Below are 15,703 nucleotides of genomic sequence, written 5' to 3'. Positions count from 1 at the left end.
TGACAAACTGTGTGTGTACTATTTTGTGTGAGAAAATATGTGAGGTGCTAAGATACATCACACAGCAATTAAAATTCTCTAACTGGAGTTTACACTACACTATATAAATGGATGATATATAAAAATGCAAGCTATGCAAGTTGACCGGATGACAGAGGACACACAACTGCAGAGCTTGAGGGAAAGGAAGGGAGAGAGAGATAGAGAGAGCGAGAGAGATAGAGAGAGAGGACCAAGGTAAATGCTGGTTCTGTAAATTGTCTCTCTACAGTAGCTGCAGAAAAAAAAAAATCACAGTCCTGCAGAAAATGCCAACATCTTTAACCTTTAGTTACAAAAAACAAAAAATAAAATAAATAGACTAGAGAGAAGTCACACTAAATAATCTGAATGCCCACTCTAAATGTCCCAAGATAACACAGAGGCCTACAAAAATCTAAATTGTTAAATGACAAAGCTGTTATGCATTTATCACATTAGGCTATTTGAGTAAAGTTTTAAGACTTTAAGTTCTATGATTAAGTTTAAAAATATAGTAGTTAGGAGGATGAAGTGATGGCAACGTGAAAATTTGGCTGGTTGAAAATATAAAGCTGTAGATGCTTTGCTGAGCCTGCATACTGTTATAACTATGTGGGAAATCTTGAATGCACTATAGCAGAAACCAGGAGCTCATATCAGTTTGAATCACTCCAGGATCATGTGACTCTAGTGTACCAATAAACTGGCTTCCTTTTTGCTCCCTGGGTGCTCTTGTGCTCAGACTCCTCTGGACAAACCAATTAGAAATATGTCAACACAAAAAAGGAAACACACTTGGCATCACTGAGGTAAATGTGACAATTTGTATATTTTAGGTCATGTTGTCCATCGTCCATTCTGCATGATCAAGTGATATATGCTGTGAAACATGCATGAAACAGCATATGCAGGTCATGCATTAGTGATAGTTGCTGGAGATCCCTTGGGAGTTGATTAGTCACACAAAATGACCTTGTGACGTGCCAATGACACAAATCAGGGAAAGCACACTTCAGTCGTAGCTTGGCTGTTCATATCACTGAGAACTAGAGTGCAGTACGTAATTTGAAAAATATGCAACAAGCTATTGTATTATTATGCAAATGTGTGCATAAAAGTAAAACATATCAACAACTACGAATGACAAGAAGCTACTTGAAGTTCCATGTGAAATATTCTGGTTCCTTGAATTAAATCTTAACAGTTAAATTCAAAAACTACCAGTATAATTTCATTGTAAAGATGTTGTGTCAGGGCACGATTGGGCAGACCTTTCCCTCTACTGAAGATAAAATATTAGTTCAATTGTAATGTTCAGTAAGCACTGTAATTCACCACTCCTGTATAGCGCTTTTTTTCACTCCTACTTCTGCAATCAAGAGGACTAATAATTTCATTGTACCTGTATGCACAAAAGATCTTTGCATAGCTTTGTGAAGTTCAGTGTCTATACAATGTCTGGTGATAGGCCTACATATTAAATCATCAACTTCTTTAACATAAACTAAGATGTTGTATCTTAGTTGAAAAAGAGTCAGCTTTGTACTGGAGGACAAAATCCACTTGATTTAAACAAAAACAGCACCATACTTGCTAATCTAACACCGTCTGTAAATAGGATAATAGTTTCTTTAAGACCAGGAGGCCTAGATTCAAACGTTCACCCTGCTGAGCTTTCACTGAGTTCAATGGTACTGACCTTGACCTCTGACCTCTTTTCAGTAATCAGTGTGTACAAAGTGCTCAAAAAACACAGAGCCTCTTAGAAATGAAAGAAAGAGGAGAAAAAAAACGATGAGAACAACTCAGCTCCCAAGTAAGTTGTCTACATTTTAGGCCCATAGGTATCTGTCTCATTAGACTGTGAGGTATTTTGAGTTTAGGTCAGGCTAGAAAACAAATACAAAGACTGAATAAACAAATGATTTTCTTCAAGCTAAAGGGTAGGCAGATCACATTTCTAATTTGAAGCTTGAATGAAACACCAAATTGATGATTTATTCATTACACCTTGAAAGTCAGCACTCCAGACTGAATACATAAGCATGTTCCACTTCCTAAACCAGATCAGCATGTAGTTTATTGGGGTTACAGTAAAGGTGTGGCCATTTAAAACCCAGAAGCAAGCACAATCCTGATAGTGCACAGGGCTGCACAATCACGGAAAACACCTGTTTGCCTGGTAGTACAAAAATATGTGATACCACTTTCATTACTGCCATATCAAAGAAAGAGACAACAGAAAGAGAATTAAACAGAAGTCATTCTCAGTGAATGTTCTGGCCTCCGCCAACTTTGGCTAAAAGTCATTCAACATGGGTAGTCGGACAGCTATCTGACAAGCCAACACACCACATGACCATTTCTACAACCTACCAACGTGACAGCCTTCAGAGGTCGGCAAAATCACTTTCAAAGTAATCGGGCGATGCATATTTTAAGGCTTGTCTACGTCATACAAATAACTAGAAAAGTTCAAATATTTCAACTTTTTATTTACCCATCACGCCACTGTATAATGGGAAGTGCTGGATAGAATTAGATTCAATCATGTCAGAACAGTTATAAGTTAATGACTAAATATAACATTTATGGTTATTCTAAGCATTGACAATAACCATTTGTAGTAAAGCAGTATCTACTCCGAGAAAACGAACACTTCACTTCACAGTGATTTTAGGGTCGATAAACCTACCTATTAACAATAGGTTAGGTTAACACAGCATTCCTGATTACAACTTGATAACACTATAAATACCTTCTGGTTTTGTATTGTAGACTTTCGTCATTTACATCATGAACGGGGGTGGCTAGTCAAAGTGTTAGCAAAAAGGCTAGATGCTAACTAAGATAAACGTCATCCACCCTGCCAAGCTAGTTAGCATAGCTCGCGAAAGCTAAGTTAGCTTGTTAGACTTTGAAAAGTCTCTGGAGCCACTTAGAATCTCGTATTAGTTGCGACTGAAAGACAAACTTTACATAACAATTTAACCATTCATTCATCCAAATACCTGCAGGTGCTCCTGAAAGCGAATAGGCAGGATCTGAGCCATGGCGGTTCCTCTCTCACTCTCCTCCGGTTTCTTCTAATGCTAACAAACTACGGTTTCCTCTCTCAGATCCTAGCCGGACAGCCAGGGAGCCTCTAGTCTAAAGTCCAAATGAATTAATTATAAGCCTTGTTTTAAACCTGCTGTCGGCGTGATGGTACTTTTTATTCGTCCCTTAAATGTTTACTTGCGGGCTTCCCCTAGCTAACCACTGGCTGCCACTACACCGACTCCCTGGACCTGCAATGGCGGTGGAGGTTGGTCAGCAGAGAAAACATCCCGGAAATGGAAGTGCACTCAATAAGGCGGATGGATACGGAGTCAATTTAAAAAAAAAGTACATTATGCTGTGTATAATTACTGCTGCTTTAGTATATTTACAATGTTTAATATTCTCTTTGAAATACCAAGCAGCAACACCAGACGTCAACATTAAAGTACATGAGAACAAATGTAAAAGTGGAACTACTTCTTTCTATTCGCCCTTTGATTTTTGCCACATCATTCGTATTTGTATATTAACGTCATTCCTACGCGTTGTACACTTGTTCCTTTAAGCCAATCAGAAAGCTCGGACCAAAAGTCGGAAATTCAACTTTATTTTTGAACTCAACAAGCATCTGTTCAACATTTATTGTATGTACATTCGAGTTCACTGTTGCCTTTTTCTTATTACATGATCATATATATCCTCGATTTATTTGCCTTTTACCACACGTTTCACTTATGCGGTCAAAATGTAAGAGACATACCTTTTCAATGTGGATACATTTGTGTATGCAGCATGTGTGTGTGTTAGCGTCCTGCTACGCATTTATATCAGCATTTATTGTTTCTCATGACACAAGTAGATGAATTGACAGGTTCTTCATACTGACATAGTTGTCCTGCACCAACTATTACGCTACAGCATTCAAAGTTTGCAAGCACCACTAAATATAATGATGATATTTCTATGATATTCTGGCACTGTTTTTTTTTTCAAATGTATTAATAAGCATCAGTTAATATTCTCAAGACAATCTGAGAAATTAAAATTACATGGGACAAATTGATCTTCATCAGAGTCTTTTTGCAGGATGTGTGTGTTATGGTCAGCATCATGCAATATCTGTTGGGTGGAGTGTGCACCCCAGTGATCGTTTCCCTTTTTTACATCCACAATTTCTGTTGGCAGAGGATGTAAACTTATTGCTCAACATAAAACTGAATGCTAGGAACGCGATCTCTCGAATGAACTGACCTTTTAGCAGAGATCTCATTCTGCTAAGCCAGCAATTATGGCTTCTGAAGAAAAGTGCGGTCAGAAGAAAAGTAGTACACGGCATATATCGATCACACATCATATTGCCTGACGAATGCAGTGAGATCGTCAAATTTCTCATTGGAGAACACAATAGTATAGAGATACTGTAGAAAATAAACCCCAATTTAATAAAGACTGATGGTCATCTGAGACGATTATTGTTGTTCATTTCTATAATAGATGGGGAGATATGAGAGAGTACAACTTCAAACCAGAATACTACAAGTTTTCATTGTTTTAATATCTAATCAATAATAACTAAAATGAAGACAGTATTGCAAAAAAACAAAAACAAATGGATGCCATGCCAACCAAATGAAAGGCTCAGATCATTTACAGTAACATTTACATTTACATATAGATACATTAGATCTTGTACAGTAACATAAGAAAGAAAGAAAGAAAGAAAGAAAGAAAGAAAGAAAGAAAGAAAGAAAGAAAGAAAAAGAAATATTTCATAATAACATGTTAAGGGGAAGTGCTGGGGGTAGGGTGTATAATTTACTCAAATGGTCGAAAAATGAGTTATGCATCATAAACATGCTTTGACCAAGTTTTATTAATGTTAAATAATTGTAGAATGTTAAATATTTAATTCAAAAGATATTTTTACACAAGTGGTTAAGAGTAACCAATGATGAATCCACAACTAAATCAGTAGTTTTGCACTCCAGAGCATCATGAATTTGAATGAATTTTGAATTTGAATGAATTTCTGTTTGGGATGACAGAAGATAGGATTTAGAGTTTTATTTCCCTGCTGGGACCCAGTTTAATAAAATAACAAAACTATTTGTTGTGTGGACATGACCAAACCAACTGTGCAATTTGTTTACTCTTCTATATTTTCAGAGGCAGAGGGTGTAGTGGTCCTGAATGGACTATTCACGCTGCTGTTGCCATGGATTCACAGGCCGAGGAAACACAAGACACAGACACTCACAGAGAAGCCATGTGTGTCATGATAAAAGAGTGGCCTTCGGCCTCTCTGCAAGGATGCCACACAGGCCCGCTGAAGCTGAATTTAGCTTCAGGCTTCATGCAAAACGGAGGACAGCGGTGGTAGCTCTGCAGCCTTTGCCCTTGTCTTTCCTTATCGACCCTCCAACATGATGTCCCTATCTCTCTTTACTGTAGGTCATCCCCTGCAGCTCAGTGAAGAGTCAAGTGAGGCCAACAGAAGAGCAGCCGTGCTTGGACTAGAGATATGTGTAGCAAATGGGATGAAGCTTACAAAAAGGTAACTGTCTACTTTACAGATTTTTGACCGCGAGTACACTCTAGTGCTTTGGCAAGGATTTAGGCACAGATGGGAGCTCTGTGTCTTCCTGTGGCTGGGAGGATCCCATCAGGGATGACTGAGAGGGGCTGACTCTTGGATCCGGAACCAGGATTGAAAAGTCCAATAGAGGCCCCATTGCCTCTTCTGCTCTCTCCCTCTCTCCTCTTTCCCTCTCTATCACTCCCTCTGCTCCACTTTAAGAAAGCAGAAGTTAGGAGAGTGTCATCACACAAACTTACTGGATACACATACCCTTTCCGTTAGTTCTCTGTCATTTAGCAGATTCAAGTTCATTCAGCTCACTCATTCACTGTCACATGAGCGTGAGGACAGTAAAACTCTATTATGTATGTGTGCAAAGTTAAACTGTTACTGACGTTAAATGAGATGCATGATGTAAAGTCATGCTGTAACAAATCATCCTGAGTCACCATATTTTCATTTCATTTTCAAAGATACTCTTCAGCGGCATGCAGCATACTGTAGCCTAACCTTTGAACACCAGCTGAGGTGAAGTTACTAATTGACTGTGTGTGGGCCTTTGCTCCCTTAAAGCAGGAGGAAGATTAGTTAGTCACTGGTCACACATACCAGTCTAAGGACTCAAATAACTTCAACCCAACAAAGTCAAACAATCTTAAATCTAAGATGCGGATGGTGAATTGCTCCAATTTTGGGCTATTGGTGTTGGTACTTTTTTGGTTAAATGTATGAATCTGCTACCTTGATCCCAGGATTCAAAAGATTAGGGAGGTCAAACCTGTTTCAAACCTCTTCAAACCTGTAAATAAATACATCGAGAGCTTGTCATAAATACTAGAATATGATCAAATTGTAACGGTTTTAATCGGAATGAATGTTATTTCAATAAAAATGGTAAAACTGTTTTCAGTGCAGTGCAGACATTATTCATATGGATTTTGTTGCCATCTAGTGGACAGAGGCTTCGACACTGCTGACTCCCCCTCGATACAGTTGAAATGTGTTGCATCTGTTCTCATGTTCAAATGAGTGTCACAATTATAGTTTAAAAGAAAGGTTCATAGGTTTTTTTTGTTGTTTGTCCTAATGCAATGATCATAAACTCATGTGAAAGAGTTATTGTAATCCTTCCTCCTCTCCCATAATGGACGGGCAGTGCTCCCTTCCTAATTCAATTCCAACGCAAAAGATGAGGAAATCACTGCCCATGTGCGGAAATTAAGAATGCAATCCCTTTTCCCTCTTCACTGCCAGTATGCACATAGGGAAAGTTTCAATGACAAAAAGCTTGTGTGCATGTGAGTATTGTTTGAAGACAGACTTAAAAGTGGGAACCTATACTTACTTAACTAACATTTATAGCAGTTGTCAGTACTTTACTGGATGATTTACGCACAAAAAGCATCTTCAACTCCCGAAGGACAATAAAAAAATCAAGGCTTCGATATAGAGAATGTAAGTGAAGTTTATTCACACTCCCCATAGTGCCATAGTTTTGATTGGAGACTATCCTGAACATGTTGCAGTGCCACATGCTCAGCCTCTAATATAACCTTATTGTAGAAGGTGTAATCTGTCTACCAGCAAACTTCTCTAGTTCCATGTCTATGTGACCAAATCTATGTGCACAGTACTTCCCTTAACCAAAGCACTTCTGTCGCCTAAACATACACACACATGAACACACAGTCACACATTGTTCTGGTTGGATAACTGGGGTGGGTGGAAACCAATCAAATAAACCGTAAAGGGTGCTTTTATTAGTAATAAAAACATAAAACATAAAATCTTCTTGTTTAAACAGACATACATTTATTCTTGCCTCATTCTTGCCGCCTAAGTTCATAGGGGGATAATATAAATCATATTTGGTAAGAAATTATTAATAAATAACAACTCAAATCTGGAACATATTTGCGTGTTAAGAAAAGGTGTTCACCAGGAATGCCATTGTGTCATAGTGCATAATGAATACACATAATGTCCTGTTCATGGGTTATTAGTCTGTCTTCTTTGAGGTCTGAGCAGACAGAAAAGTACATTGGAGTTGAACATCTTGACTCTTGACTTTCTGAAATCTGGAGCTCATTTGAACACTGAAGATGCTGGAAGTCATCACTTTTAAAGAGGAATCACAATCAACAACATGAATCCAATTAATAACCTGCCATCCCCAGTGTGTTGCCTAAGTGCCTATGACAAATCATCCTGCTTAAGCGTAAATTTTGATTCATTCCCGCTGTCCTCTGCTCATCATGTGCACCAGCAACTTTCCATCTGCTGCCACAGCAGCTGAACTGTAAATCACTGCTCTGGAGTTTTCTGTTGGAACGAAGGTCTGTTTGTGCAACTTGTCACCCAGCTTTGGCCTTGACACTAACAATCACTTTTGGATTTGATTCTCATGGGAACAGGCACAGATACTGTCTCTATTTTTAACTGTGTTCTGCTGTTGTTTGTTTTCTCCTTAATAGTTTTCGTCTGCATCTATTCAGTTTTAAGTGCACTATCAATACCATTGAAAATGAAGCCATGTCCTGATACACACACATGTACAGATAGCCATAACTTTTCAGAATAACAAGGTGAACATCATTTATTGTGACAGAACAGTAGGGAAGGAGATTTTGTTATGTCTTTTTCAGATGGTTCGATGCAGCGCAGACGTTACACAGAGATATGTGTGCTCAAAATTTCACACACAGATTAAACATTAATCTTGGTGTCCCCCTCATGGGGAGGAGTCTGTCTGTGGTCAGAACAAATACTTGGACGTAGAGGACTCCCACTATTACAGCCCTCTGTGTGGTGCCGACCTGATGGGAAAGAGGCACAACATGAGATCAAGTACAGGTACTAGATTCACACCTTCTGCGCTTATTTCATCTTTGTTTTTTAGAATATTTTATATGAGCTGTGTCATTAATTTTGTCCTTTTGGTTAGTATATTTGATTATATTCTTATATTTGTTTTTAAATATTTGGAACTTTCTATGTATGTCTTATGCCTGTGCCATGTTTGTGTTCTATTGTGCTCCGTACATCTATACATCTGATGAAATAGAGATCTTAAAGTGAATTCTATACATTCTCTTGTTGAACAATCGTTTGGATAGCGCTACCAAATGTTAATTAAAAAGTGACATCTTTAAATGGTGATCATCAGCAGACCGGGTTGAGCGTCAGCTGTTTGTCTTTGTGTGTATCTGGAGGACCACTACGTCCTAGGACATTAAAGGAAAGGTTTATGGTGGGGAAAAACAAACAGTGATCCATTAGTGATCCACCGAAGTGCCTGTGGTATAAGCTATCCAGGAGAGGAGGCTGCTCGGCCACGTAAATGTGATGTGAGCCAAGGGTTTCATGTGGGAGTAGAGAGTTAGTGAGTGTGTCGTTGATCACTCACAGATTCTGTGTATTACATTATCGTAACAGTTTGTTTGGATTCGTACTGTGTCAGAGAAGCAAGGACTCTCTTATCACTGACATGATGAACCACCCAGATCAACAATGTTACATATAAGAGAACAGAGACGGTTTAGTGTGTAGGATGAAAATTCAACCTTTATTTCTACAAGTTAGGTGAGCTGAGAACACGTGGTCTTTTGTGACAAAAGCCATGGTAACAATTTTGCAGAGTAAAACAAACAAAATAGCAAGGATAGGCAGAGTAAAAAAATATAACAAGGTGACATTTAAGATTAGTTCCATGTGTCCTGCATTTTGCAGTATTGCAGTATCAACCAGTTCCAGGAGTGAGTTAAGTGTGGGCCAAAGTGCCAGAGCAGCAAAGATGAGATATATGAAGACTTACCAACAAGGCTTTATAGATAAATAAGTACTATATGGCTCTCAGACAGGGCTCGCCAGCAAAGTTTATCTTATAGGAGAAGCAGAGTGGTAAAAGAAGTCGGGGGCCTCAACACAGTATCTGACATTCCCATAGTTCAGAGCTGAGAGGAAAACTGCTCTAACAATCCCTTTCCTACAGCTCAGAGATAAGCTGCTTGTGTTTCTGTACAAAAAGCCAAGTTTATCAACAAGGTTTTCCTTCAAGATATTTAAATGTCATTTTCTCCCTGAGCCAGACGCCAAGATATTTGTATTCTGTGACCCTCTCTGTGTTAGACCCACTCAGCCAGGACGTATGTATATTATTGTAAATCTATATTTTTTCATCTGGAGAAATCTAGTTTATTTTCATGAAGTACTAATCCAAGATAAGAGCATCTTGCAGTGCAGCGAAGGAGGGCTCTCAGAATTTCTCTCAGAATCAGCAATGCAGTATAAAACTGTATCATCTGTGTAAATATGAATTTTACACTCAATGAATTGAAATTATTGAATTGCTCGGTTAATGAGTCAATAATTTATGTAAGAGGGATGGTTTTTTTTAAAGCCATGCTTAAACAGCAAAAAGACATTGCTCACGATGGCCCAGATGTGCCACATTGGAAAAAGCAATGTCTACCAGAATGTTTTGTATTAGGAAACTTACGTGTATTTTTTGTGACAAGTTATCTATCAGTCAGCATGTTCTGATAAATACTCCCACTCAGTCTTGCTGCTCAAAGCAGACTTATTACAGATGTTGATTTACGTAAAAACGATGCTTGCCTGACTAACAGTTGGAGTGCCAGGTCCTGACAAATTTAGATTCTTTCTCCCAGATGTTTGTAACTTTGAGGACTTTAATGTTCTTTAAATTCCCTCCCCTTTTAGAGAGGCCAAAGACTAAAGATAATCACACAAAGTCAAACCCTGTTTTATGGTGCCTCTGATGTTAGTCATAGTCAGCACATACTGTATGTCCAGGGCTCACACAACAATCTTACTGTGTGTCACAGTTTAGTGGACAGAACCACGCAGATGTTCACAGAGCTGTAAGTTCAAATTAATATAGCATACTGTGATTTGGTAGTCAATGACAATGTACAGTTTGCATTGCTATTCTACAAAATTTTACTTGCCATCTGTGCCATCAGTTATTATGGAAACTGCATCACATATTACGATCAGTATGGTAAATATGTGTGGAAATGTGTGGGTACGGATCTAAAGCCACTCACTTCATATGATTTTTATTTTCAAGGTTTGGTGGAAATCATTGGGTTGACAGAGTAAGTATGCTTTTCCTCTAATTGTTTGCACCAATGTTCATACATTTTGAAATACCCTCATAACGTAAAGTTAATGTTAATGTTACAATGATCAGGCACCGAATAGAACAGAGTTGGATCTTTAGCCTGAAAACCAAATTACAGTGTTCGAGTCTGCCCAAACAAATATCGTATAAATGCTGAGTACACAGAGCTTGACAGAAATTTGGAAAGTTATATCTGACTTGGCATTTTGACTTTTGGAGTACAGTAATCTTTAAGACTTTGGGCCAGAGATAAGACCTGCTATACACAGATAAATGCTTCTGTTACTGATATGATAATGGAGAAGTTGTGCAATTAATATGCAGTAAGTTTTGTAATGTGTTCGTAATTGATGCAATTGAATGATTAATTAAATCAAAATTTAGAAAAATAAGTATGGCTTTTAATTGGATCAACCTACAGAGTATTTGTAACATTTAAACAGGTTATTAGATGAGATTCAACCATTCAGCTGTTGCCCTCACCCTCACCCTCACCCTCACCATTAAATGGTTTACTAATTGTTGATCGACTGTTTGCCTACACATTGCTGAACATTAGTTGAACATTAGATTGTTCAACAAAGACTATAGTGAAATGTAAACTCTCTGTATCTATCCAAATAAAGTGTTAGGGTCATAAACATAAAGAAAGTGGACTTTTCTTCACCTTCCAAGTTACAGAAAGTGATGATAGTCATCAGTAACTGAAAGGTTAGATGTCTTCCACCTCTCATTTTGCAGGAAATTCACATTTAATCCTAAAGAGGGAATAGACAACCCAGTGATGGTCATCACAGACGACGCAGGTATCCTGCATGCATAATTTTCCAACTATACCCTGTGTATCCAAACATGAGGAAAGTTGTCTATGTGTGATAGCGCTTTTCTGTCTCCTCCTGCTCAGACTCCATGCCGACACCCAGCCCACGTCTGTGTGTTCTTAAACGAGAGGAAGGGGAGTCCTATGGCTTTCATTTGCGAGTGGAGAGGGGGCGTCAGGGTCACATAATCAGAAAGGTGGTGTCAGGGGGAGTGGCTGGGTGCAGTGGCCTTCAAGATGGAGACAGGCTTCTGGAAGTCAACAACTGCTATGTGGACGATGTTCCTCACCCTGAGGTAAGAGGAGCTTCTGACATTATTACAAGGACAGAAATCTCTCTGAAGGACTCATGAGATTCTTACTGGTTCTACGGTGTTTCCCATTTCATGAATAAGGTGGCCAGGAAGATAAAGCTGAGTGGACACCAGTTATATTTATTAGTGTTGGATGGGGAGGAGTATGAGCAGGCTGTGTTGCGAGGCCAAGAGCTCCAAGACCTGGTCAGAGCACACAAGGGCGAGGACTGTAAACCACCCAGACTCTGCCACATCACCAGAGATCCTGTCTCCGGTCTGGGCATTAACTTCTCGCCTGTGGAAGGTAACGCTGCTTCTTGTAATCACAGCAAGTCCAAAGATCAAGATTGGATGTCTAACATGCTTTCAGCTGAAGTCTGTGCAGTGTTATTCACTTGCTCCTCCTGTTTGTGCTCTGTAGGAGAGAAAGGTCGCTTCTCCGTGAACCTGGTGACAGGAGGGGCAGCTGAAAAGGCAGGGGTGTGTAAGGGAGATCGCCTGGTGTGGATAAACGGAGCAACAGTGTCCGACCTCACACACTCAGCACTCAGCAGGATGGTACACAGTCAACCTGTTCTTACAATTATTTTGTAAAGTCACACTGCTGAATTTCTCCAAAAATGGCTATTATTAAAAAAAAAAAAGAAGCACACACACAGACGACACAGAGATGAGATTTATATCCAGCCTTGTCTAATAATAATAAATAATGTTTTGCTGTAGATGAAAAAATGTGGCAATCACATCACCATCCTGGTGATTGACAGTGAGAGTGAGAAGAACTACATGCGACAGAGGATGCCTATCCTACCCACCATGGCTGTTCCACACAACCTGCCTCATAGGGCCAGAAAACTCCACCTGGTCTCTGGGCCTGAGGGCTACGGCTTCTTCCTTCGGCTGGAGAAGACGCCAGCAGGACGCACATGTAAGAGACAAAAAGAGTGCAAATCTTAAAACACAAGCATTCTAAGCATTAAATACATTTCTGTGTATTTTTGAACAACAGCTCATGTTCTGCGTGAGATGGACAGAGACGGTCCAGCAGAAAGGGCAGGTATGCAGGACGGGGAGCTGCTGCTGGAGATCAATGGAGAGTCAGTGGAGACAGTGACGCACGAGGAGATTGTGGACAGAGTGAGACAGAATAAACAACAGGTTACCTTCACCACCATCACTTCCCAGGGGCTCGAGTTTTACACCCAGGTGGGCATCACCAAAACTGTTTTATATGTTTTACAGGGGTGAGAACAGAACTGGAAAATTGTACTCAAGTAAAAGTATTTTAGAAATATTTACTCAAATAGAAGCAAAATTACTTGTGGAAAAATGTACTTAGATAAAAGTGAAGTGAAGTCAGTTAAAATGTCCTCTGAGTAAACAATGTGAAAAAATATTTTATTATGATAATAATGTTATATGAACTTTATTGAAATTGAAATTTATTGTTGTATTTAAAGTTAGGGCAATTTTTATATTTTGTTAATATTACATTACATTAGTCGTTCAGAAGTGGCCCATTGAACTGTTTGTATCCTGCTCTGCTCTGAGAGCACCGACCTCCATTATTGGACGGCTCAAACGCAAGGGACTCCTTTTACCTGATTACATTACATTACACATTTTATTGTCTTCTAACTGTGTGGCATTTTATTATTTTATCTTTACTATTTTGTCTTCATTTTTATTAGATTGTTAATATCCTGCCTTTTATATCTTGTTTTACTCACTTTAATACTCTATCATTATCTTTCCAGTCTTCAATGTTTCCTCAGTGCAAATTTGCGAGATTGGTAGCGTTTCCTCAGTTCCTGTTATTATTGTCTTATTTTTTATTGTTTTTATTTATTACTCGATCATTTATTGTTCTGTGTGTAAATGTGTGTGTGTGATGATGGTTCTTAACCCTGAGATTTCAGACCCCCTGGGCACATTCAAGTCAGCAGTGTGGCAACATTTCTAAATTTCTAAATATGAATCCATATCTAAACATAATTTTCATTCAGTTCAGTAAGTATTTATTTTCTTCATTTCGTTTCTGTAGTTGGGTCTATCACCTCTTCTCTTCTGTGAGGATGCTGCAGCTGAGAAAGAAGAGGAGAGCAGTGCACCTGCCTCTGAGGCAGAGAAGTCAGTACAAAAGGAAATGGATGGCTCGTGCAAGTCTAGACTCTGTTCTCTCCGAAAAGGCCCTTTGGGGTTTGGCTTTAATCTGGGTTGTGTCCCAGAGAATCCTGGGACTTTCATCAGCCAGGTGGGTGATGACATATTTTATTGCCCTTAGTCAACATTACCTTGTTACTGAGGCACAAAGAACAAGAAGAGAACAGCTCAGGATATTATGTTTTCTTGTCAAATGTTGTGGTAGATTTAATTTTCTCTCTTGCAGGTGGCTTTTGGTGGCTCTGGGCAGAGTGCAGGACTACTTGTGGGTGATGTGGTGATGGAGGTCAATGGAGAAAATGTGGAGGACAAATATCTGGAAGATGTGATTATGCTTGTGAAGGAAGGAGGATCTTTTCTTTCACTATCAGTGATGGATAAGACTAGCTATAACAAGATGAAGCAGACTGACACACCAACCAGAAATGTCACTGAGGTAAAAAAAAAAGAAAAAAGATTACACAGTGTATACTACACAATCTTTTTTTACATATTCATCACTTCAACAATGACCTCTACCTTCACCATATTATCTCATTTGTATCTCAGCAGAAGGAAGACAACAATGAGATATCATGGTTGTGAGCAACAAAGACACATCATTCTGAAGACATTCTCCCATCCCATATGTCTACTGAGGAGATTTCAAACTGGGCTGAACAAGAAAAAACAAATATTATTAACTTATTGGCAAAGAGTTTGTTAATCTAATCAGGGTTTCACAAAGGAGAAAAAAGATAAATGAAACTGTAAATGTGTATTTGCATATGATATGTATATGTATTTTTGGTTTGGTATTATACTGCACAGCTAGAGATGTTGAACATTTTGTCTGCCACATATGAGCTCAATCAGATAAAGCAGAAGATAGATTAAATGCTCCAGATCTTAAAGCACCATGATAAACTAAATTTCCTATTGTACTGAGATGAAAAGAAACCAGTGGGTGTGTGTTTGAGCAGAAAAAACATTTGGAAAACTACTATTACTACGATTCTTTAGAAAATGAACAGCAGTTATATAAAGTATTGATGATAAATGGGGAAAAACACTGGTATGGCCAATTAATACTATGTAAAATAAAATTGTAAGTGTATGTGTTTTATGTATTATTTATATGTAATTTAAATGAAATAAAATGTTTGATGAATGTTCTTGACTGCAATTTGTAATCTTACCTATATGTCTCTGAATATTCACCCTTTGTTTGCTATGTTGAAATCGCAAAAAATGATACAGCCTAATATATAACAGAAGACATAAAAGGGCTGTGCGAAAAGATATAATGCAAGTATCTAAACAAAAATGAAAGTGTTGATGTGCAAAATGTCAGTGTTTTAGCAGACTTTATGTAGCTATTGATGAACATTTTCATGGAACTGAACAGATCTACTCTAATAGAGCATGACATTACTTGGTGGCAGTGAGATCTGAGAGCTGAGATGTGACCGATCACGCCCTGATGTGACATGTACCTTCTTCAACCTAAGTACAGTCTTATGATTGTTACTGTTATCCGTTTACCAGTTATGAGTCCTGGAAAGTTTAAACCTGAATATATATTCTTATAAAATGCCTATCACTCATAAACTCACTTACATAAACTTTTATCCATATTACTCTAATTAATGTTCCTA

The 15,703-nt window shown here is 38.5% G+C and overlaps 2 protein-coding genes across 3 annotated transcripts in view; one reads left to right on the top strand and one right to left on the bottom strand.

Annotated features, from left to right (window-relative positions):
• The window catches only part of cltc (clathrin heavy chain), a 32,676-nt gene extending 29,357 nt beyond the window's left edge, over window positions 1-3,319 (bottom strand). For both annotated transcript variants that reach the window (XM_022745916.1, XM_022745917.1), the window contains exon 1: window positions 3,033-3,319. In XM_022745916.1, coding sequence (XP_022601637.1) covers window positions 3,033-3,074 — 42 coding nt within the window. In that variant the 5' untranslated portion in view covers window positions 3,075-3,319. The remainder of the gene's footprint in view (window positions 1-3,032) is intronic.
• Window positions 3,320-8,455: 5,136 nt separating this feature from the next.
• Window positions 8,456-15,146, top strand: LOC111222315 (Na(+)/H(+) exchange regulatory cofactor NHE-RF4-like). The gene is made up of 11 exons (XM_022746007.1): window positions 8,456-8,494; window positions 10,734-10,761; window positions 11,529-11,593; window positions 11,692-11,903; window positions 12,003-12,207; window positions 12,325-12,461; window positions 12,627-12,831; window positions 12,913-13,109; window positions 13,948-14,157; window positions 14,293-14,502; window positions 14,616-15,146. Exons 1-11 carry the CDS (start codon window positions 8,461-8,463, stop codon window positions 14,649-14,651), a joined length of 1,539 nt encoding a protein of 512 aa, XP_022601728.1. The 5' UTR covers window positions 8,456-8,460; the 3' UTR covers window positions 14,652-15,146.
• Window positions 15,147-15,703: the final 557 nt, after the last annotated feature.

The sequence above is a fragment of the Seriola dumerili genome, unplaced genomic scaffold, assembly GCF_002260705.1.
Source record: "Seriola dumerili isolate Sdu_G_001 unplaced genomic scaffold, Sdu_1.0 BDQW01000091.1, whole genome shotgun sequence".
Classification (NCBI taxonomy): Eukaryota; Metazoa; Chordata; class Actinopteri; order Carangiformes; family Carangidae; genus Seriola; species Seriola dumerili.
Note: the sequence above shows the minus strand (reverse complement) of the source record. Positions and strands in the feature narration are given on the sequence as shown.